The following is a 24341-nucleotide window of genomic DNA, read 5'->3' as shown; positions in this document are numbered from 1 at the left end:
TTGGAGGAAATAGACACCAAAGTTTTGTACTAGTTTGCGACAAAAAAATGTTTAAAACAATTTGTTTGTAAGAAACATTTCTGGTATTTAAACTTTTGCTCTATGTCCAGCAGTTTATAAGTTGGATCCGTAGCGGTTTACAAGACCCAATTGACCTATGTTTCTTAATAACAAAATCACTTTATAGGTACTTTACAAATTTCAGCTTGATATCTCTTCATTTGTGAGCCATCGTCATCACAGACAAACGACCGGCAGGCGAAAATAGACTAAATGGATGATTTTATGAATACCTATACCAAATTTTTGTTCTTATCATCAATATTTCCAAGTGTTACTAACTTAGGACTAAAATTAGTATACCTTAACAAATATTGCATACATATAGGGTATAAATAACTAAACTTTCCTTGCAGGCCAAATTGTGTGCGTAAAGAGTGATGTATGATGGCATAGGTTAGGTTAGATTAGGTCATATTGGCTATCCACGAAGGACACACTTAGGCTATAGAACACATTGTGATATCATATATATGTTTTACCACCTTTCCGCTGATAGTTTCATTTATCAGTTCCTCAATTTCAGAGGCTGAGTGCACCTCCTTCATGCATATACCTTGCACTACACCAGCTCATCACAACTATTAATTATATTAATTTTGTTGCGACGGTAGGAATCGAATTCGCTACCCTAAGCATACTGCGGACGGAATTGATTACGGCATAGTTTTATCGTGAAATTTCAAATATGAGTCTTATTACCCCCTGGGACTTATTTATTTCAGGTATTTTTGTTGGTATTTTTGAGTCAATTATACTTTGCCAAAAAATAAAAATCCATATGAGACACATATTATTATTGAAATAAAAAACATGTAAATTTATTAAAACAACAATAACAATTATGTTTTTTAATTACAATACTTCCTCGTAGGTGTAATCGATATTAGTAGGTACACCTACCTCTATCAGCATGTATCATGTATCATGTATCATGTACCAATGACATACAAAATATGTTTTTGTTTTGTTGTTACAATTTATGAATGCAAAACACAAAAATTATGTTAATAAAAATACAAGAACACAAGAAACATTATGTTTGAAATTGTTACATAACTACTTGATACTTGACACCGTTTTTGACACAGTATAGGTCACCAATGAAACTTGTCACAATTGTCTGAATAAAAATACACTTTTAAATCATGGTTGAACATAATTTTTTTAACCCCCGAACTCAAAAAAAAGGGATGTTATAAGTTTAACCGCTATGTGATTGTATCTGTGTGTTTGTCTGTGGCATCGTAGCGCCTAAACGGATTATCCGATTTTAATTTTTTTGGTTTCATTTGAGAGGTAATTGAAAGTGTTTTTAGCTATGTGCCTGATTAGTCTTCTGTACCCAAAAAGAACTAAAAAATTGGCCATGATCTTCAAAATCGATTCAGTTTGGAAAAGGCATGACATATAATTTTAACATATAAATAATTACTATGGAAATGAATGGTCAAATAAAGCAGCCTTAATTCATTTCAAAAAGTAAAATGGTAAAATAATTAGATAATTCAAAACAATAATTCAAAAGAACAAAGTCAACTCAAATATTTCAATTTCAATTAAAATATTTCCAAAAATTTGCCCCCAAAAAATGATAGCTCTCTAAGTATCCTTTTCATCTCATCTGATATCCTTGATCATCACTTTGATATTGATTTAAGAAGGAGTGTTATAAGTTTAAAGTGTTTATCTGTGGGTTGGGTTGGGTTTATCTCTGTTTTTCAGTGGCATCGTAGCCCCTAAACGGTCGAACCGACTTAATTGAGAATATTTTGTAACTAGGTTTCCAAAATCGGTTTACAAGGAATAAATCACATTTGTCCGGGGCATTTAGGTGGGAATAAGGGGAATAAGAATAGAATATGTTTATATTCACCAATAAAATGAAAATCTGTCTTTTAAAATATCTATAAATTAAACTGTCTGATGAGAAAGTTATGTGTGTTTATCATAATTTCAGTTTATTTATTATATACATAATATATACATATATATATATATAAAATATAGAAATAGAAACTAAATTCTTAAAACAGCCGTCAGATATGAGAAATTTTAATAAAGAAATTCTTTTGTTTAAAATTATGAATAATTCCATTATTATTTGGAAAATATATACGTATGAAATATTTTAAACTTGTTTATATCTACAGAATGTATCAGAAGGGATGTAACATTTTTAAATAATGTAAATACTTTTAAGGCTGCTGTCTCGCTATGGAGACATATCGACAGAAAATTCTAAATTTTTTTATACTTAATTTATACAATTACCATGCAAATTTGAAGTCGATTGATCATCTCTACCTCGAGATAAAAAAAAAACGAAAAGAGATATCAAGCTGAAATGTTTATAGGATGCTTCCGAACGTAAACAGTGAGGTCGAGTTCGTAAATGATAGGTCAGTTGGGTCTTGGGTCCGTAGTACGCACGCATCTTTTAAATTGAGATAGGTTATTATATTCTTAATTTATACGTTACATATATTATGTATGTGTTTGTTTATACGTTACATATATTATGTATCCACTGAAGAAGTGAGAAGAAAGATACTTTTATTATTTTCTGTGTAAGACTGGCTATCTTTCTTTACTTACATGACGTAAAAAATAAAAAATTACGTAGCCAACATTGTCCATGCATAATACTTCAACTTAAGTAACTCAGGCAATTGTTTGTTTTCACTTGTTAATGTCTAAATTATTGGCTACTCACATAGAATATATTAGAGTCATCGTAGAGTTAATCACAGGGCATGATAACCTGAACAAGTTCCAACATCAGATTGTAAAAAGACAATCTCCCGCGTGTGACAGATGCGGAATAAATTCAGAAGAAACATCGATCCACTTTCTCTGTTACTGCCCGGCGCTCATACAGCAGCGAAGGAAAAGGTTTGGTCCGGCCGTAGTCGAACCAGAAGAAATTAGGAAACTCAGCGCTAGGCAAATCTTGGCTGTCAGTACATCAGTTAGTTATAATAGCCACTGAAAAGCGTATCGGGGATAGAGTACAAGGGTCTACTGGGCTAGGTGCTCTGAACCATTGCTTCGAGGCGCGATCCTCGAGTATGGCCCGCTAACCTCCATACCCATACCCCCATATCCCAGATAGAATATCGAAAGCATTCTAACATTTCTTTAAAGAACTGAAGCATTGTGTACATTTGTCTAGTGTATAGCATACAAATCTATACACTTTAAATGTGAAAGCTTTTTCATTCGACAAACCTTTAGGCTACATCAGTCCTTAATGAGCTTCCTTCGCATTGAACATTATTTATACTATACTTACTATCTGTCGTATTTACCACTTACTAGTTTTTACTACTCGTATAAGGTAGTTTGGAAAATGATTATTATGACTGACTCAGTCGTTACTATCTTTTACGTCTGGGCTATTGAAATTTCCAACATTGCTGCAATAATTATATTTTAGTATTATGCGTCTACATATTATACCCATACATTATGGGGGGGGGAGGCTTTGACATTTACTTATGAGAGGTCCTTTTGCTGTTGGGATTAATCATCTAATACAGGTTACTTAACTAAATTTTCTTAAAATCTCTGATTAATTCTGAAAAAGTCTTCTAAGAAAACTCTTTCGAAAGAAATATTCCTAATCTATTACCATTTTCTGTCATGAAATGATTGATTATTAATTTATTTGATACTTTTTCAGAGATAATTTTACTTCACATATTCTTTTTCTGAATTTCAAACTAAATAGAGTTCCAGAACAGATATATTTCCACAAAGGTAAGTATCAATCAATTAGAATTCTACATATTCTTCGAACAAAAATCTTTATCATGATGACAGCTTCAAAAGATACATCAAATAGGTCCCAAAGTCTTATCCGTTTAAACAGATATCTAACACTAAATGTGTAATTTCACACAGAGGTCGTATTTAAAAAAAATAACTTTCGAAATAACTTATATCATATTGACATAGTTTTCGAACTATTTTACAAAAAGGATAAATAATTGTTTCAAAACAACTAGAACACTTGTAATTTAAAGTACACTTAAAAAATGAGAATACTAAAAAGTTGAAAACCTCATAGAACATTCATCCATCAATTTCCCTTTTTTTCAGTTGAACAATTTATTAGCGGGATCAGGAATATGTCGGTACGTATATATGTAGCTGAAAATATTGATCTTAACACTTCATATTATTGATCCACTGAACATTTAACACTACTTCTTCTTTGAATTTCGTAACATATTCTTCAAAAAAACAAGAATGAAAAAACAAAACCTTTTCATTAAAAAACACACGTATGCAAGAAGTTATACATATCTGTATATGTATTTGCCTATCCCTATACACACATAGGTATATGCAATACAAATAAGTACATTTTCCAACTTTGGATAAATTAATTTAGCTATAACATGAAATCCTATCATTTTCACTTGTGACCATGGGAACTTTCCTTTAGAATGACTTAAACTATCATTTCCAAAATTTGAAAAAATTTGACCGAAATGTAGATTACATCTAATTTGTGCGAGTACTACAACACTCTTACATTAAAAAACATACGTATGCATGTAGTTATACATATCTGTATATGTATTTGCCTATACACGCATAGGCATATATTATACAAATAAGTACATTTTCCAACTTTAATTTAGCTGTAACATGAAATCCTGTCATTTTCATGACTTGTGACCATGGCAACTTTTCTTTAGAATGACTTAAACTATCATTTGCCACAAAATTTGAAAAAGTTTGACCGAAATGTAGATTACCGAAAATTATTTTCATTTTTTTAATACTAACCGAGAAATTTCAAGTTTGGTTTAGAACATGTATCATAAATATGACTGTAAGCACATTGTAAACAATAGCTTCTTTCTATCAGGAAGTAACTATAACTTCGAACGAATGAACGGATTCAGACACCTCCACAAATATATGTCTCATATGAATGTGATGTAAGAAAAAGTAGTTTACTTAATAGAAATATAGGTTTACAAAAATACATTTTAAGTTTGAAACAAAGTTTTTTTTTTCTAAATTAAAATGAAAAAAAAAAAACATAGAAGCAAACCTTTTGTGGGATAATATATAAAATGATAATGAAATCTGTCGAATAGAATCGATGTTTTAGTTCGATTATATACCTACCGAGTGTGGCAAAAAGACTGGAACACTAAAATGAGCACTTTTCTACAAAATTTGTTGTTTGTTATTTCGACGGGTTATAGCAACTACGAGAGTGGAATTTCTCACGGGTCGAGCTAGTTCTATCTACTTCTCCAAAAATCATTTTTTAATTTCTAAACTTTACTTCTGTAGTTGAATGAGAGTCTTTATTTTAGGATTTCCACATCGTCATTATAAGAGAGAGAAGAAAAAACACCACCAATTAAAAATTTGTTACTTCAGTTAGGTTAGGTTAGAGTGGTTGTTCTGGGGTGGGACAACCCAGGGGGTGGAATCCTCGGCCACTACTTCATGAACCATTTGGAGCTGTTTAAAAACATCATCAGTATTTTGACGTCAACAGACTTCTAGGTTGGAGAGGTCGTCAAAGAAAGTCTAGCTCAAGTGCGTCAATCTCCTCATTGCAAAACCTGGACAGAAGATGAGACATCATTTACTCTTTCCCTCCCTCCCTGACAGCTCCTGCAATAATTGTCATGCAATGGTAGGCCCAGACGTTTAGAATAGCTACCGCCTACCCAGTGCCTTGTAATTACCGCAACGATTTTGCTTACAGAGGCCCTTTGAAGCGATATAAGATCTTCGGAACACCTACAATTGTACCATATTTCCTGCGTTCCTCCCTCCGTCTATGCTTGTATGTTTCATTTCCATTTTTTGTTTGTTACACCCGGTATAGAAGAGTAACCACATAAAAGAAAACATTAAAAAGTATTATAGTGGTGTGTGTTTGGGTGTGTGTAAATGGGTATGTGGGTGTAGGTAGAAGTAATTAAAGAATGTTCATTATTCACCTTCATCTAGCTACTGTACGGACAGCAAGCCATTCATCTTGTTATTGTCTTGAACACATATCTATTGTATTCTCTATTAAATTGGAATGATTTACCTACATTGGTTTTTCCTTTTTTCTCCCTTTTTTTCAGTCATTTTTGAAATTAAATAGGATCGATTTTAAATTGTAATTATTTTTCAACTAGTTTTAAATTGCAGCTTCGTACGTAGCTAAATTTACCTTTAAGAGCTGCTCTAGGGCACAATGAAAATGCCGTCCCATTAATGGCGGATCCACCCGAATGGACATGATGCGTATAACCATAACCTAAATAGACTTTAGATTTAATAAAATAAAAAGCAATGAATCACTTTAAATAGTTTATCTATTGTTCGAAAAAGTCGAAAAAAAATCCTAGCAAAATCGGTTGAAGAGTACTTTCGGAAATCAATTTACATACCCCTATATTAAATTCCGTTATCAATGACCCAAATGGTGTCAAGTACTTGAATATAGATATACAGGCAGTGAAAAAAGTGGTTCAGTTGTAGGTACCGGCGATTCATTAATGATAGTGAATCGACTATTATAAATGAGAGGTCGTTTTCTACACTTCACGGGGTAAAATCACAGGAAAGATTATTCGGGCTTGCTTTCCGAAACATCTGGAAATCGATGATATTATCAACGTTTTCATCAAAATTGGTTCATAAGTTTAGATTCTAAATGTGACACTGATGTGTAAACAAACAGGCATTTACCCTTGTAAACATCTTCTTTGGAGGAACAACTTTTGTTTGAAACATTTTTCTTTAACATCACTATTTGCCCGTGAGGACACAAATTAGGACAAAACTTTGATGATCATTTTCTCCAAAACTGAAAAGGTAGGGGTTGGAAAGTTTGCAGGTAGCTTCAACTAGTGATGTTGTGGAAGATCTCGAAAAACGAAACAAAATTCTAGAAGATTCTTTCGAAAACCAAGTGGCAGCAGAAAGTTCACTTTAATTGTGGTTGTTTATTAAACTCTTCTAATTTATTAAAAATGCAAGCACTGACATTCAATAGATTCTATACAGGGTGTTCAACAATTAACTCAATTAATTGTTTCTTTTCACTAGTTTTTAATTTTCAGATTTGGATGAAAGTTTTCAAGCTGGAAAGTAAAATAAAGGCTTGTTTGAAAGAAAAAAACAATATGCAAGTTTTCCACAAATTTTTTTTTTTTTTACTCATTCTCACTTATCGATACAAAAAAATATTCATAATTACAAAAAATAAATATTAAAGTCTAACATTTGAATTAAATTTCTTGTCACGTATCGAAATTTATCGAGATTAAAATTTATTACATAATTAGAGCCGTTATTTTTTTACTTTTTAGTGCATACTAATTTGTTTTGGAAAAGTTTTTCTTTTGAAGTCGGTTTTCTTTTTGTTTTTTTTATTTTGTAATTTTTAGTGAATCTGAAGTACATTAACTAATTTGTCACTAGAAAAGAATCATCGAAATCGGTTGGCGTGATATTGAGTTATTCGTCCTCTTGTCGAGCATACTTAAAGCAAATTTAAGACTTTTATGATTTTCTCATAGATGCCGTTGTCAGAACTGAACCAAAATGAAATGGGACCACACGGGAAACACCAGCTTTTAAATAGATAAAGAATCATCAAAATCGGTTCACCCAGTCAAAAGTTCTGAGGTAACAAACATTAAAAAAAAAATACAGCCGAATTGACAACCTCCTCTGTTTTTGTTTGAAGTCGATTAAAAATTTAAAAAACCCTCGAACGCATCCGTTTAGGAGCTACAATGATACAGACAGACAACATAGCGGTCAAACTTATAACACCTCTCCTTTTTGAGTCGGAGGACAAAAATGAAGCAGAGCATATAACGGGTCCTGGAATAGCAGCACCGCTACTTAATACTATAAAAGGATTTATCAAATCTAGGAAAGGCGTGATATTGAGTTATTTGCCCTCTAGTCGTGCATACTTAATACAAATTTAAGATTTTTGTGGTTTTCTCATGGATGGTGTTGTCGGAACTGAACCAAAATAAAATGGGACCACACGGGAAGCATGAGCTTTCAAACAGATAAGGAATCATCAAAATCGGTTCACCCAGTGAAAAGTTCTGAGGTAAAAAACATTAAAAAGAAAAAAAAATACAGTCGAATTGATAACCTCCTACTTTTTTGTTTGAAGTCGGTTAAAAAAGATTTATGAAATCCAAGAAAACACGTTTTTTAAAAAGCTAAATAACCAATTTTTGTTCGTTTATAACTATTATTCATAAATTGCCCAACTTGAGACATTTCAAATCGTCTTAAAGCTTCACGCACCTCATTCGGAGTAATAGCTAATTGTCCCTCCTGCCCTTTACCAGTTTCACGAAACCTTTCATATACTTGAGATGTATTAAACGATGCTGGATTACAATAATTACTAGCGCCTAAACCACCTAACAAATCATGAACCTTTCGATTAATATCATTTCGAACAATCAACGCAAAATCAACAATTCGAGCAACCGTTTCAAAAGCTAAATAAGCTAGAATTTCTACGATAAACGTTGATAACTTCGTTGCAGGTATTTTATCTTCTTTCGGATACAGCCACAATTTAAAACATTCCACATTTTTGAGCAAACTAAATTCACGATTCATAAACGATGTACATCGAGCTTTATAATATTCCATATATTTTTCTTCATCCAAACTTGCCGAAATTCGATCAGCACGTAATTGACGTTCAAATCGAACTGAATCAAATACATCCAAATCCGTTAACTCACCAGTTTCGTCCAAAGCTTCAACAGCTTGAACAATTTTATCAATATTTGGATTTTTTGTTACATCACAATTATTTACACTTTCTAAATTTTCGAAATTCTTTTTCATATATTTATTTCGTACAAAACGTTGGAGCCGTCGTAAAGCATTATGATTGTGTCGCATTAAAAATACAATGTCTTTGGGTTCGATTTTATCGGAACCACGACGTTCGACTTGTTGATATAAATCGTCGATAATTGCACGAATTTGTTGTAATGTGACCGCTTCCACTAAACGTACAGTATCCGCTAATGGTTCGGAACTATCACCAAAACCGTGCATCATTAATGCAATTTCTTTTAAAAACATTTTTTCGACCATTTCAAAACATTCTACACATGTTTGTTTCTACTTTCTAGCGTCAACTTTGACAATCACAAATCCGAATACTTTAATTATTAAAACGTTTACAGAGGGAAGCACAACTCAATACAACAAAATTGGAACGAATTACGAAAATTTCCAAATTTCTTAGCCAATGTTTTGGACTTTATAAAAACTGATAAGAATATACAGTGTGTCCCCGGATAGAGGTAACTATACTCGTAAATTTTCTTATTTGGCATTTAAAGAAAAAAAGTCATTCTTTATAAGAAGTTTTGCTTATTATAAAAAGTATGTAAGAATATTTAAAACTTCTAAATAATGTACAGGGTAGCCAAAAAGGTCACTATTTTTTTTTTTTTTTGGGTAAACTACCCTTCCTTTTTAAAAGTTGACAAAATGTTACTTAAAAAAGTAACTCGAAATTAACAATTATGACTCTATACAAAATATCAAGAAGATCTTTCCAACTTTGACAATTCCATTCTTAGTGAATGTTTATCCGAGAAAATAAATTTTCTTTTCCATTTTCTAAACTAGTCCACAAAAAAAAGATTTTCAAGCTCAATGAACAGCTCAGTCTACTCCATAACTGGTAATCGATAGATGAACACTTTAAATTAGAAATTTGTTATCGATTAAGAAAGTATTTTTTGTTCGAAACATTTTTCCACAAACCGTACAGTTAAGGCAAAAAACGACTGAAAAATATTTTCAAGGCTTTCTGTTCATTTTTATTAAAATTTTCCCTTTCTGCAGAAATTATATGAATTAGACTGTCATACATTTGAATAACTGTACAGATGTCAATATCATCTGTGCAGTTATCATGTCAATTCACACAAATAATTTTATGTTTGTTAAAAACTTCCAAGTAACACAAGCTCCTGTAAACTCATCCCTACTTTGCCTTTTGGATAATTCGCCTCTAAGGATAGGAATTTAAGATACACAACTTATTTAAGTCAATCATTATAAAATCTTTATTTAAAAAAAATATAAAAACAATAATTCTTTACTAATTAATAACACTACTACAATAACAGTCTTATTTTCAATAGAGAAGTTTTTCATTATCCACGACCAAAAGCACGTACTTTCTGCTTCTCTTGGGAGGCAGAATGTGAATTTTAGCGTGATTCCGATTGGCTCACAGTCTCAAAACGCATGTAAATTCGTCACTACCGTTTTTAAATTAAAAAATATAAGTATTTATTTTTAATAATTAATAAAAAAAATGGGACTTATTATAAAAAATTAATGTAACTTCTCTATTTATGGCAGTTTATTCTAATGCCATTTGGCCCACTTTAGGTAAGTAAGAGGTATCACGGTCTTTAGCTAGATTTTGCATTTTCAGGTAATTACCAATATTCACACCTTCATCAGTGTATATTTCCACTTCTATCGGATATCCCGTATTTCTGATAAAAACAAAACAAAAAAGGAAATTTAAAAAAAAAATTAACGATTTTTAGGTATAAAATGAAATTGGGCGGGCTACTTACATAACAAGGGCTGTTAATACGTGATCTATAGTAAAATCGGCAAAATGTTTTGCTGCTTTAAACATGTATTCGGGATCTCTTGTGTTTATTGGATCAATACCTGAAATACGAAATTCTACCGCCTGAAAAGATTAACATTCATTTTAGTATTTTTATAAACCAAATAATATGAGTTGGACGCTTAAAACTATGGCCACATTAAAAAAAAGGCAGAGTTAGATTATATTCTCCTTCCTCTCTTTACGCTACGTTATTTTTATGGAGGAAATGGAGGAAAATCTACGTCAATAATACAGGTCGACCATTTTAATATACTCGTTTTGTTCTGACATCACAAAAAGAGTTATTAGCCATAATATATTAAAATGATGGCCACCCTGTATATTTAAATTCTAAAAACTTACTTGTTCGGGTAAACCTAAATGTTCATGTTGAATTTCTCTTAAATCATTGAATCTCACAGTGCAATCATCACCATAATCAATGAAAATCACGTCAAATTCATCTTCTGAACATACATTTAGAACTCTAGCCCGATACCATTTATCGTCGTCGGGTGATCGCGCTATAACCAATTGTCCTTCAGCTGGTAGTATTTTCAATTTTTTCAAACAGTTTATATTCTCTGGTTTATTAATATATTTACTAAATTGATTAGCAGTATGAACTACAAACAAAAAAAATAAAATTAAAATTTATCTAATTTCAACAGGACCTCGTCCAAATTTCATGATTTATTTTTACTATAATACCCTATTGTATGAACATACTTATTTTTGAAGCAGAATACATTTGCCGTTTTTGTTTGGATGGTTTAATATGAGCATAAAATCGACAAACTGTTTTAATAAACGTAACCATTATTGTTAATTGATCTCCAATCTTTGGCTCATCAATTTCAGATGTCACCGTAAATGCTCTTACTTTATCACTTGTCCAACCATCTAAAAATATCAACAAAAAAATTAATATCTTAATTTGTTAACTCGTAACATCAAAAACTAACCTGGATCTGGTATTTTATGCTCAAAATGACAGTTATCTCCTTTAAAACATTTTTCACCATCTTTTTCCGTAAATTTACACAATCTTGTGTAGTCTGTTGGAGTATATCCACCTTCCATGTGATCACAAATCGCTTCATTTAAATTTGTCTTACAGTCTTCTAAATTGTCTAATGGATTTTCATCATTGTTCGTTATCGTAAAACCTAAAAAAAATAATCGTAAAAGATCTTCTTAAGGTGGTAGATCAATCGATAGTGTCCTGTCAAAAGTCCCGCCACTCTTCTCAACTGCGCTCTCTCTAGTGAGTTTCAGGGTAGCACGGTCGAATGGCCTAGCCATGGTTATGCGTAAAGTCCCAGTAATCAAGATGGTATTGTCGTAGCCATTCCTTGATTCGGTGAATTACGGAATGTCTTGCTATGGGAATGGCACGCCCGACTGTGTTATTCAGTGCCAGCCTTGTATTCATGGCCCACAGTCTCCGATTCAAGCATATAAACTATACTCCTCGTATCTTTTTCATACCGGGCTCCTCATATACAAATCGATTCTTTAGGAGTAAACTCCAAACATTTTTGCAATAAACAATTCTTACCTTGGGCTTGCTTAATTTGCTCCTTCATAAAGTCGGATTCTACCAATTGATGCTCAGATTCAGTGTTTATTTGGATAGGTTCAACGTCTAATTTATCAGATTCATCGTTTAATTTATCAGATTTAGTCACTAATTTATCAGATTCAGCGCCTACAGTGTCAGGTTCTATAATAACTGCAAAACCCAGTTCTACCATAACTCTTGATAAAGATATTCTTTGATTATTGCAAAGATCGACTTCATAGCAATCCCTAAAAAGTGTTTCAAAGACATTTAACATCAAAATGTTTCAAAAAATTGGTGCACATCAGGATGTGGAAACGTGCAAAATACTTACGCCCCTCGATAAACGTCAGTAACATAAAATGGATTTATACGACTATTTTGGATGAGATCATTAAAAAACTCAATACTGCCTTGTGGCCACTGTTCCAAAATATGATTTTTAGTTGATTTTGATGGATATAGCTACAAGACAAAAATTCAAAAGGTAATTTTTTATTTTTAAGGTAAATGGGTGGCCTGGCTATGGGAATGGCAGGCTCAGGTAAAAGAGGTGTTTGAGACGATCCATCTCTTACTACCGAGCCCGCTACTACATTCTCTTTAACGCCAGAGTGGTCTGGTACCCAGACCAGCCAGAGTGGTCTGGTACTCAGACTGTATTACTCAGTGCCAGGCGGTTTAATTCCTCGAAGCATTCATAGACTATCCTGGAGTGGAATCTCGACACCTAAAAGATTCGAAATACGGCCTGACTATCTGAAAAGATGCTAATATGTGCCTCATTGTAACCTCTCGTGTTACAGATCTGAGCATTTCTCAGCATGGCGAAAATTACTGATTGAAAAACCGTCGCGTATTGACCAAAAGGAATCTATTCTTCATAAAATGAACTTACATAACGTAATCGACATTTGACAGCCATTTCCGGTAATAAATATTTCGTTTGTGGATAATCTCGCAGTTGATCAATCATTACATCATTCTCAAATCCATCATCTACAGCCAAAACTCGCACTCTATTGCCATTTATTTCGTCATCATCCTGTAAATAAAATTTGTTCATACCTCTTTTGTTAATCGAAACTCGCGATATAGTATTATTCATTATAATCGAAAAACTCAAATCGCTCTTTCGAAGAGATTCAGAACGACGTTTTCAATGCATCTGCACTCTATCCTACTTACCAACCAATCAATAATCTTGCAACGGAACCAATTATAATTGTAATCTTCCATTTTATTGAAACAACAGTAGTAATGTGCTTTAGAAGCTTTGATCTCATTTTTATTTGAAAACTTCCGTGCATTACTCTCACAATAAGTTTGTAGCTCTTCGTGGAATCTATAAAAAATCACATTTGAATTACGGTTTCTATACCTCCTTAAACTCGAAAAGAGTTGAAGCGAAGGATGGAAAATACCTGTCATAATCATTGATATTTTCCGTAGCAGTTGCTGTTATTATGTAAAAACAAACAGGCGATTTTGCATGGGTAACAATACATCTATCATCATTCTCAATGGTAACTTTTGGTAAATCTAAAAAAAAGAAAAAATGTCCCTTGAAAAAAAAAACAGCTGTAAAATTAACAAGTGAAATTTGCAAAATGTCCGGAAAATTTTTCGGGTACGGAACCCTTAACTCGCATTTGAAACATATCTAAGAACACTCTTCATTAAATTGCATTTTTTCTTTTTAGCATTTTCCAAACTGAGCCGATTTGGAAGATCATCGCCAATTTTTATTAGAAAACTTAATAATAACGAGTGTAAATTTTGTGTTTTAAATTCATTTTTTTAAAGTGTAAATTATACATTGAACTGTCACCAATTGACAGATCACGTACTTATACGTCATCAACAGAGAGCGCCAAAAAACTGCGTTTAAATATCTCAAAATTATAATGTATTTTAAATATTTTTTTTACACTTAGTTACAACATTTTTAAGTAATATTTATATTTTTTACTTTGTTATAACGGTGTAAACAATGAATTAAAAATATAAAAAAAATACATGAATATTCCCTATTCTTTTATTGGAATACAAGTTTTATTTTAACAAATGAAACGCTTATCTCTTATTCTCTTATTTTAACCTAATTTATCCTTTTTCTTTAACACTTAAAGTAACTTTAATATTCAACAAAAAACAAAAAAACAATTCTTAACTTAAAATATTCTATCCCGAAAATAATAAACTAAGGTAGTATAGCAGTATCGAAAACAAATCACCAAAATCAGAGCAGCCATTGAGGATTTTGAGAATTTTATGGGCTATTTTAATGTTAGTTACTGTTGGTTATTATAAATTAAATTAAAGTAATAAAAAAAAATTTTACTTTGAGCATCTTGAGGTACTTGAATTGCTCGAGCTAATTCTAATGCCTCTGGTGCAGGTATCTCTAACACATTCTCTTGACATTCTTCAGTCTCCGTATGACTCTTCACACTTTCAACCACTTTATTTCGCGTTAATTCAACATCACAATCTTTAACTGGAAATTTTTCCTCCGGCGGTGAACCAATTTGATTAACTCTCTCGAATTTCGGTAACGAATTCATAGAATCTTTTTGTTTCTCAGTATTGAAATCTTTATCGTTATTGGCTTCTTCAAAATTTCGATCACTTTCATACGAATCATATGAATCCGTTGCACTGAATAAATTCCAATTTTTATGTGCCTCATTTGTGGATATACTACTGGCTAGCGAGGATTTTTTAAAACCAGGTGGACCATTAGCAATAGCTCGTTTTTGTTCACTAAAACGGCCACGTCGTGATGGTGATTTATCAGATGGATTTAAAAATTCCATAACTTTACGTTTTGATATATTCATAGCAGTCTCATCTTCGTAATTGTCTGAGTTAACATTTTCCTGGATATATAGGTCCTTCAATCTTTCGTCTTCATAGTTCTTACGTGCGACATTTTCTTCAGTCATATAAGATGTTTCTTCAACTCTTCCTTTATCTTCATAATTCTTACGTGTGATATTTTCTTGATACTGCGTTTTAATCTAAAACAAGTGAAAACAAACAATTGACTGAGTTAATTGTTGAAATACCATATATAAACAAATCGTTTGTTTTTTTTCACGTCATGTAAGTAAGTTACACACACATACTATACAATGTTCGAACCTAATTTGCGCCCTTACGGGTAAACAGTGATTTTTTCGAAAAAAATTTTCAAACAAAAGTTGTTTAGTTTTTTACAAGGAACATTTCTTACACTGAAACTTTTGTTCTATCTTTAACGGTTTACAAGATGGGTCCTACGGTCCCAAGTACCAACTAACCAAGGTTGCTCATTTACGAACTCGACCTCAATTTTTACGCCCTGAGGACGCTGTAAAAATTTCAACTTGATATCTTTTTTCATTTTGAGTTATCGTGTAGTCAGACGGACAGACTGGCGGCCGGACAGCCGGAAATGGACTAATTAGGTGGTAGCATCAATATTTTTAAGCGTTACAAACTTGGGACTAAATAAGGAAAAGTTAATTTGATTGAAGTATTTTTAACACTAGGACTTACATCTTTATGTTTCTTACAGGCTTTTTCCCGGTCACTATACAAAGTTCCATCAAACTTTCCCAACGATGAATCTATTTTAGGTATTCTCCTAGGACTTTCGTCTTTATAATGTCCCACATCATTATCGCGATTAATCTCCTTCGAAGTTTCGTTTTCACAGTTCCTGCGGCAAGCTTGATCATAAACTTGATATCTTTCATTTTCACGTATATTTTCTCGAACTTTTGAAAGCTCAGATAATCTCGCATTCCCATGAACTAAATCGGCGAATTGATTAGTATTCACTTCTTGTTCATACATTTGATTCTTGTTTTCATAATCCACATTCCCATAACTGTTTTGTTGAGAAAATACTGGAGGATTGCCGGGAATAATTATTGGTGGATAATGTTTTTTATGAATATTCGAATTTTTATCAGATTTTCTTGTATTTTTTTTTACATTTCGATTCAAAAAACTTGCAGGAGTAAGACTTGCAGGTTGTTTGCATATACGTACATCTTCGCCAGGATCATCGACGATATTTCGTTCAAATTGTAATTTTTCCTTTCGAACTGGATTCGATTTTTTAATCTTTCGACTAGTGTTTTCATCTGACATATTTCCAGTCTTATAAGGGCTATTCGATTGATGAACTTTTGTAGAAATTTCATCTGATAAACATTCCTGCTTGATAAGACTATTTCCAGCCAACGATGCGGCATTATCACCAGGTAAACATTCCTTATCGATATTCAGAACTTTCGGTGTTGTATTCTCCTCCAATAAATTTATATTAGAAGCTTTTGTAGAAATATCTAATTCATTTGTATCTATTTGTTTATCTGAAATAAATTCTTCCAAATCTAAATTGATTTCAACTAATTTTTCGTTAATTTTATCAGTTAAGCATAACGTCGATAGATATAAAGAGCGAAATTCTGGTTTGTTGTCTTCGACTTCTAATTTCTTGATGGATGTATTTATCTAGAAAAGTAATTGCAAAATTAGGGCCATATTGCTAACAAGTAATATTTCGAATAACCATATTTAATATCCGGGGGCACCCGAGTATGCTATAGACGAAGAAATAAATCACTAAAATCGAGTCAACGACAATACATGTGACATACTCTCGTAAAACTTCAGGAGACGAGGTGTATACTGCCCGCTTTGGGCACCAGGTATCTCGGGGGGAATTTTCGTTGTGATATTCGAGTTTAGAGGCACCAAAAACCCTTAATTTTTCATTTCTCCCTCATCTTTTTTCACCAAGTTTGTAGACGCTAAATGTCTATCTATATTAATCACGGATTGACACATCAAATGGTATGTTTTTTAGAAGTATGAAAAAAAAGTTGAAGCTTAAATTATTACGTCCCAAAATTTTCGACATTTACAATGGTCTTAATTAGAATAGAAATTTTAAATACCTTTGCAAGAACTTGACTAATTAACGAATTGCAAATTACACTTTCATTAATTAACTCTTGTTCTTTTGTTTTTAATAATTTTAATCGCGACATTTTCGTAATAATTAAATAATTATACACTTAAATACTAATTAATTAAATTCACATGGAACAATTATTATTTAAATTGTTTACGACAGAAAATGTTGTTCAAAAGTTTTCGCTTCCAAATTTTGACGTTTGTTTTTTTGTCAGCCTCGTGTTCATTCAGGCTCGGATCAATGGAAGGGATCAAAACCCCCCATAAAAACAAAAGCGCCCCACACACACTCAACTTAGTTGACAACATAGTTAACAACCAAGTTGAATTTGTCACACACGTAACAACCAAGTTAACAATTTGAATATCAACATTAGTTTTCACAAAGATTTCCGTCGAATTTTCTCGAATATTTTACAATTTTGTTTGATATTTTCGAATTGAATTTTCTCGAATATTCGATTCTTCTATAACATGTGAAATCCTTTCGATGAAAAAACCACTGAATATTCTAAGTAATTCACCAATCATGCTTTATAATAATAGAGCTAAAGAGAAGAGAGATAAAGGGATAAATTGTATAAAGTAAAAACTTGAATTCAATTGATTCTAATTTTAAATTATTTAATAAATATTCTGCTTTTCGAAACTCCGGCTTGAATCATAATATTAAAAATGTAGTTTTTCCGAATTCACAGTTCATAGTTTAAGAAACTTTGGACTCTCCTGATTTTTAATACTAGATCCGCACCTGTGTTTTCTTCGTGTAGTCATTTTTTTCATAGACATGCCAAATTAAGATATTGCAAATTTTTCGTTGATTAAAATTAAAAATATTTTATTGAGAATAAAACGAAACTAAAAACGGATTGAAGTAATTGCAATTACATTTTTAGAATGTTTAGCAAGATAAACAAATAATCTAAAAAATGCAATTTTTCAAAGATAAATATTTTAGTAAGTCTATGGTTGATTGAACGTTTGACATATAATTTGGAGGGAAAAGTTTTAAAAGTTTTGAAAACTTTTTCGTTTTATTACCTTATTGTTAAATCTTATCTTTAATTAAATAAAATTCAAAAATTTTAATTATGAGTTCAGTAAAAGAATTTGATTTTCCATTTCCACCATACGATATACAAAAACAATTTATGAATTCTTTATATAATGCGTTAGAAACAAATAAATTGGGAATATTTGAAAGTCCTACAGGAACAGTAAGTAGATTAACGTATATATTTAAATCTAAAATTCGAATATAAGTTTATTTATACTCGATTATCTCGGGAAGGATGGATCTAATACTAATGATAAGGCCATGTTTGAATAGAGATTAATTTTCATTCCAGGGTAAAACTATGAGTTTAATCTGCGGCTCTTTAACGTGGCTAAGAGACCATGAACTCCGTAAGCAACAGGAATTAATAGATAAAATTAAAGAAATCAATCAAAATAAAAATAAATTAGATAGCGAAGATGATTGGATCTCTTCTCAGTCAGAAGCGATTTTAAAATCTAAAGAACGTGATAAATTGCAATTGGAACTCGATAAAATTAATAAATATGAGGAGAAAATTGAGAATATTAAGAAAAATGTAAACGTTAAAAAAGAAAAGAAACATTGGTCGAAAAAACAAACTGAAAATATCCTTAAAATGGAGGAAATTGTGGAAGATGATTTAGATTTAATATTAGAAGATAATGTATTACGGTCTAATGATGAAAATTCTCCACCAGTTTCTGATTGTGATGAAAACGAAGATGAATATGCTCCCACCAAGGTAAGTAACTTCGCTTCCAAATTCAAATGAAAAAAACACTTAGAACACTTCCCATTAAGTTATCTTTCAAACGAAATAAAAAAAATCAAAATCGATTCATCAGTTTGGGCGCTATGATGCCACAGGCAGGCAGACAGACACACACACTTAGCGATCAAACTTATAACACCCCTTTTTTTTAGTTAGGGGGTTAAAAAAGACCCATCTTACTAATTAACTTTTTTGGTAATGCTCTGAACTCACAAGAACTTTTAAATCGTTAGGTTTGGTTAGGTTAGAGTATCTGTCCTGGGGTGGGACACACTAAGACCATAGGGTTGTGATACCGTAAATGGGTTGGCCAATCCCCGGCCACTACTCTATGAACCATTTGGAGCTGTTTAAGAACAGCAGGAGGGCTTTGACGTCGACTGACTTAAGGTCGGAGAGGTCGTCAAAGAGAGGCTGGCTCAAGTAAGTCCATCTCCTCATCACAAGAGCTGGGCAGTGACAAAGAAGATGAGACATTGTCTTCGTTACTAATCTACAGTTTGAATAAAAATTTTTTAGATAATATTTTGTAGTCGTACGCATTCACAGCTAGCGCAATATGTTGGAGAAGTTTTAAAATCACCTTTTGGGAAAACCACTCGAGTTGTTACGTTAGCGTCACGGCAAACCTACTGTATTAACGAAGCCGTAAAAAAACTTAAAAGTCTATCAATAATTAACGAAAGGTGCGTGAAATCGATACAATATATATATCAATATTATCGATCCAAAAACTATGACCTTTGTTCTTTTTTGTTTAGATGTTTAGATTTGCAACAAAAGAAGAAAGAAAAAACGTCAAAATCGAAAGATGGAAAATCATTAAAGCGACAAAAAATTGCTTCCGGATGTCCATACATGAATGAAAATAATATTGAACAGTTAAAAGAAGAAGCGATTGTGGAAATACATGATGTAGAAAATTTGGTAGCTATTGGAAAGGAATTGAGTGCATGTCCATATTATGGCGCTCGTGCTACCGTTTTAGATTCTCAGATCGTTGTTATTCCTTATAATATATTGTTACATAAATCCACCCGGAAAGCGAGTGGTAAGTTAATATACTGTCCAGAAAAAAAAGGGGATAATTTTTTTGTTAAATTTCTTTTAGGCATTCAATTAAAAAATAATGTAGTCATAATTGATGAAGCCCATAATTTATTGGATACCATTGGACATATTCATAGTTGTGTTTTATCCGGACAACACTTAACACATGCGCATAGTCAATTAATTCAATACAAAGAAAAATATTTAAATCGTTTTAGTGCAAAAAATTTATTAAGATTAAATCAAATTATTTTTATTATTGAACGTTTAATTAAACTTTTAGGTAATTTTAACGCACCTCCCTCTATTAATAAACTTCAGTACATGATATTCGATAAATTTTATAGGTGGTAAACCAGGAATTGTTCCAGAACAAGAAAATTCGAAATCAGAATCGCAAATGTATACACTGCAGGATTTTGTATTTGCTGCTGATATTGATTCGATTAATATATTCAAATTATTAGAATTTTGCGAAACTAGCAAAATATCTCATAAAGTAATTAATAACTTTCTATTTATTTATGAGAGCTTTAGCTCAAACTCATAATTATTAAAATTATGTATCATTTTAGTTGCACGGTTTTTCTGAAAAATATCAACCAACGGTGGTAATTCACCCTAAAGTTGAAACAAAAACAAATTCTGTGAGTAATTTTCTGAAAAAACTAGTCAAAAATGAAGTAGATGAAACGGTTACGAATAATGAAACTGAAAAAGAATTCATAATGAATAATCCCATTTTAATTGTAATTGCATTTCTGGAATGCTTAACAAATGCGTGCGATGATGGTCGCGTTTATTGTTACAAGCACGATACGCTTAGTAAAGCATATTTTAAATTTTTACTATTAAATCCCGCATCACGTTTTATGGACATCGTCAAGGAAGCAAAATCGGTTAGTAAAATTTTTAATAGCAAGTCAAAACACTCATACTTACCGGGAAAAGTATCGAGATGAATTAACTGCAGTTCTTTGAGATATTTCTTCTTTGTAGGTTATTATTGCTGGTGGAACGATGCAACCATTTTCCGAATTCACAGATCAATTATTTATTGCCGCTGGTGCGAATCCAAGTCGCATTTTGGAATTTTCCTGCGGTCATGTAATACCACCCACAAGTATTCTACCAATAATTGCATGTTCTGGACCTACTGGGAAAAGTTTTGATTTTTCTTTCGAGTTCCGTAATAATTTAGAAACAGTAAGTTTTCATTTTAAAGAGTAAACACACGGTTATTTTAAGGAGTTAAGAATTAAAGTTTATTTTCGCCCCCGACACGAAATTTTGGCAACCGTACAAATTCCAACAGTTTTTTTTTTTGTTTTAGTTAGACGAATTAGGTAGATTATTAACGAATGTAACAAATATAGTTCCCGGAGGCGTGATTTGCTTCTTCCCATCGTATGATTACGAAAAATTAGTATATAATCATTTCGAGAAAAATGGATTTATAACAAAAATAAGTAGAAAGAAAACATTATTTCGTGAACCGAAACTTTCATCGGATGTTGATAGTGTCCTGGACAAATTTTCGTCAACCATCAAAAGAAGTGGCAGCACTGGAGCTTTATTATTCAGCGTTGTTGGTAAGTTCTTATAACTTAAAATTCTGGAATGCGGGCACGATGGTCAAGCTCCCATTTGAGTGGGAGATTTTCTACCTAAACCAAATGTTAGTGTTTGTTAGGAATTGGCATATTGATATCGAAACAGTCAAAAAAGTGGTCCAGACGAACCGGCTATTCAGCGACCAAAAATACTCACTAGATGATAATTTTAAACCACAATGAGTATTTCAAAAAACGCCTTTTGCAAAATTAAATTTAACCATAAAAATTTAATTAATTTATTTTTAGGGGGCAAATTAAGTGAAGGTTTAAACTTTAGTGATGATTTAGGGCGATGTGTAATTGTGATTGGATTGCCATACCCGAATATTAAATCACCCGAATTACAGGAAAAGATGACATACTTAGATAAAAACGTCGTAAGTATTTATTAATTCTTGAAATTTTACCGAAAATATTTAAAAATTATCTAATATTTGGCAGAATCCTGCTGCTGGAAAAGTACATTACGAAAATTTATGTATGAAAGCAGTAAATCAGTGTATTGGTCGTGCAATAAGACATCGAAATGATTATGCAGCAGTGCTTTTATTAGATCATCGATACAGTCGTCCAACCGTACAAAAAGCTTTGCCTGGATGGATTCAACGTTCGTTAATCGTTCAATCTAGTTTTGGTCCTGTAATGGGTTCTTTATCAAAGGTAATGTTCATAAAATTTTCGAAACCTGTTAATTGTAAGATTGTCTAAATCCTTTTTCTTTTGTTACAGTTTTTTAATTCGAAGAAACAGAAAGAAATTTTGGCAAAATAAAACGTGTCACATGTAAGACTGTTTGTCAAATGTCCAATACTTTTTAAGATAAATAAAGTTTTTTATTTTTGTAAATTTTTGTCAGCCATGTTTTTTTTTAGCCCCGCCCATATGTCAGATCCCAATAGAACTAAATAGCATTACGTCATCATGCATCTTTGTCCTTGTGTGTGACCCAGTGTCTTTGTCTTATACATTGTTATAATATACACAACCAAATATTTAAAGAAACAAAATTTTACCTAAATTTCAAACAGCTGTACCTCTAGGAAATAACTCATTTGAAAACTTGTTTTTTCTAGTTTATCACCCCTTACAGCTTTGAACGTAGGGTTGAAATTCGGAAGTCTAGGTGCACTATCAGTGATAACAACCCTGCTTTCGACGACGCCAATCCCAGATTTGTTTTGAAATTTTTAGATTTAGGTGAAAATTAATGAACAAAAAAGTCAAATAAAACAAAAACTAAAAATAATAATTTTAATAAATTAATAATAATGCAAAATGGAAAAAAAATAATAATTTTTTGTTTGTTTTTTAAATTAAAACGAAATATTCAATGAACTCTTCATATGAATTTGTACATATTTTTATATTTAAATAGAAGCAATTTTTAAATAAATACAAACTTTTTTTTATATTTTTTCATAGATCTAAATTATATTTTTATGTCTAAGTAAAAAATACAAGGTGCGATGAAAAATCAACAGAAATGCTAAAAATATAAATCTGATCGATTCATAGAAAATTTGTTCATACGGGCATAGTTTTTTAAAGGTGTCTTAAAATTGTAAAGGCAGTATTAAGATCCAATTTTATTTTACCCGACGTTAATGTTCTAAAAATAATTTTACGAACGATGAAATCGGGTATAATAACTTGGAATTTGTTCAAAATTCTTGCTCATTCAAACTTGATATCAGAGTATCCATGCAAGCGATAGTGGGATTGTATCTCCAGCTACTACTTATACTAAGTGCCCGTCAGTCAACATAGTGAAGAACAGGGGAATTTTTTGTGTTTGAATTTGCAAAAAAAACCTTACGTGATAGAAAAAAATGGCCATCATTTCTGAAATCAGCGCATTCTAAAACATAAAACTTAGTAAAAAATATCTCATGCAAATTTTTTTTTTGCAGACCTGTGTTATTTATAATAAACGACTAAAGTTTATTGTATGACTTTATTATGTTTAGCCTAAACATTTTTACCGCAAAGGAAATTCTCTTAACTGAGCCTTTTCTTTCACAGGGACCGGAACCAAATTTTTGTTACATCATAAGCTAAAAATTGACGAATATTCGTTTTTCGTAGATAATTGAAATGCAAAACTAATGCTTTTTTTTAATTTTGCATTTGTCATTAAAATAGGAAACAAAAAGTCGTGAATTTCAAGGCGGTGACGCAATTAAAAATTATCCAATCCCGGTGAAAGATACCGAGATATTTCGTTGAAGAAAAACTGATTAAGCTAAGCATTATTAAGCCACTGAGCCCTAATAATTTTTAGAAGTGTATTTATAAGTAACATCATATGCTGACAGCAAGGAGAATATTAAATCGTGGCCGAAGGTCAAAATAAAATACTGGTATAATATTGAATCTGAGAAAAACGTTACCTTCTTCGAAATTAAAACAAAAATCGTTTTCTTTTTCATCGCACCTTGTATATATAGTGTGTCCACGGATGGAGGTAACTATACTTGTAAATTTTCTTATTTTGCATTTTAAGAAAAAAAGTCATTCTTTGTAAAAAGTTTTGCTTATTCTGAAAAGTATGTAGGTATATTTAAAACTTCTTAATAATGTACAGGGTAGCC

The 24341-nt window shown here is 31.8% G+C and overlaps 3 protein-coding genes across 3 annotated transcripts; 1 reads left to right on the top strand and 2 right to left on the bottom strand.

Moving 5' to 3' along the window:
- Positions 1 to 8240: 8240 nt before the first annotated feature.
- LOC123293337 (transcription initiation protein SPT3 homolog) lies at positions 8241 to 9235 on the bottom strand. The gene has a single exon (XM_044874120.1). It carries the CDS (start codon positions 9181 to 9183, stop codon positions 8275 to 8277), a length of 909 nt encoding a protein of 302 aa, XP_044730055.1. The 5' UTR covers positions 9184 to 9235; the 3' UTR covers positions 8241 to 8274.
- Positions 9236 to 10226: 991 nt separating this feature from the next.
- Positions 10227 to 17352, bottom strand: LOC123291444. The gene is made up of 13 exons (XM_044871735.1): positions 17255 to 17352; positions 15843 to 16808; positions 14644 to 15322; positions 13724 to 13841; positions 13488 to 13644; positions 13198 to 13344; positions 12634 to 12764; positions 12297 to 12547; positions 11701 to 11904; positions 11465 to 11638; positions 11099 to 11361; positions 10695 to 10816; positions 10227 to 10610 (listed from the first exon to the last, which is right to left on the bottom strand). Exons 1-13 carry the CDS (start codon positions 17345 to 17347, stop codon positions 10472 to 10474), a joined length of 3444 nt encoding a protein of 1147 aa, XP_044727670.1. The 5' UTR covers positions 17348 to 17352; the 3' UTR covers positions 10227 to 10471.
- Positions 17353 to 18326: 974 nt separating this feature from the next.
- Positions 18327 to 22538, top strand: LOC123293244 (ATP-dependent DNA helicase DDX11). Its single transcript, XM_044873996.1, has 12 exons — positions 18327 to 18490; positions 18623 to 19054; positions 19604 to 19770; positions 19846 to 20135; positions 20196 to 20417; positions 20482 to 20633; positions 20710 to 21033; positions 21134 to 21340; positions 21468 to 21726; positions 21997 to 22127; positions 22192 to 22410; positions 22480 to 22538. The coding sequence occupies exons 1-12, from the start codon at positions 18365 to 18367 to the stop codon at positions 22519 to 22521; spliced, it is 2571 nt and encodes an 856-aa protein (XP_044729931.1). The 5' UTR covers positions 18327 to 18364; the 3' UTR covers positions 22522 to 22538.
- Positions 22539 to 24341: the final 1803 nt, after the last annotated feature.

This window comes from Chrysoperla carnea, chromosome 2 (assembly GCF_905475395.1).
Source record: "Chrysoperla carnea chromosome 2, inChrCarn1.1, whole genome shotgun sequence".
Lineage (NCBI taxonomy): Eukaryota > Metazoa > Arthropoda > Insecta > Neuroptera > Chrysopidae > Chrysoperla > Chrysoperla carnea.
Note: the sequence above shows the minus strand (reverse complement) of the source record. Positions and strands in the feature narration are given on the sequence as shown.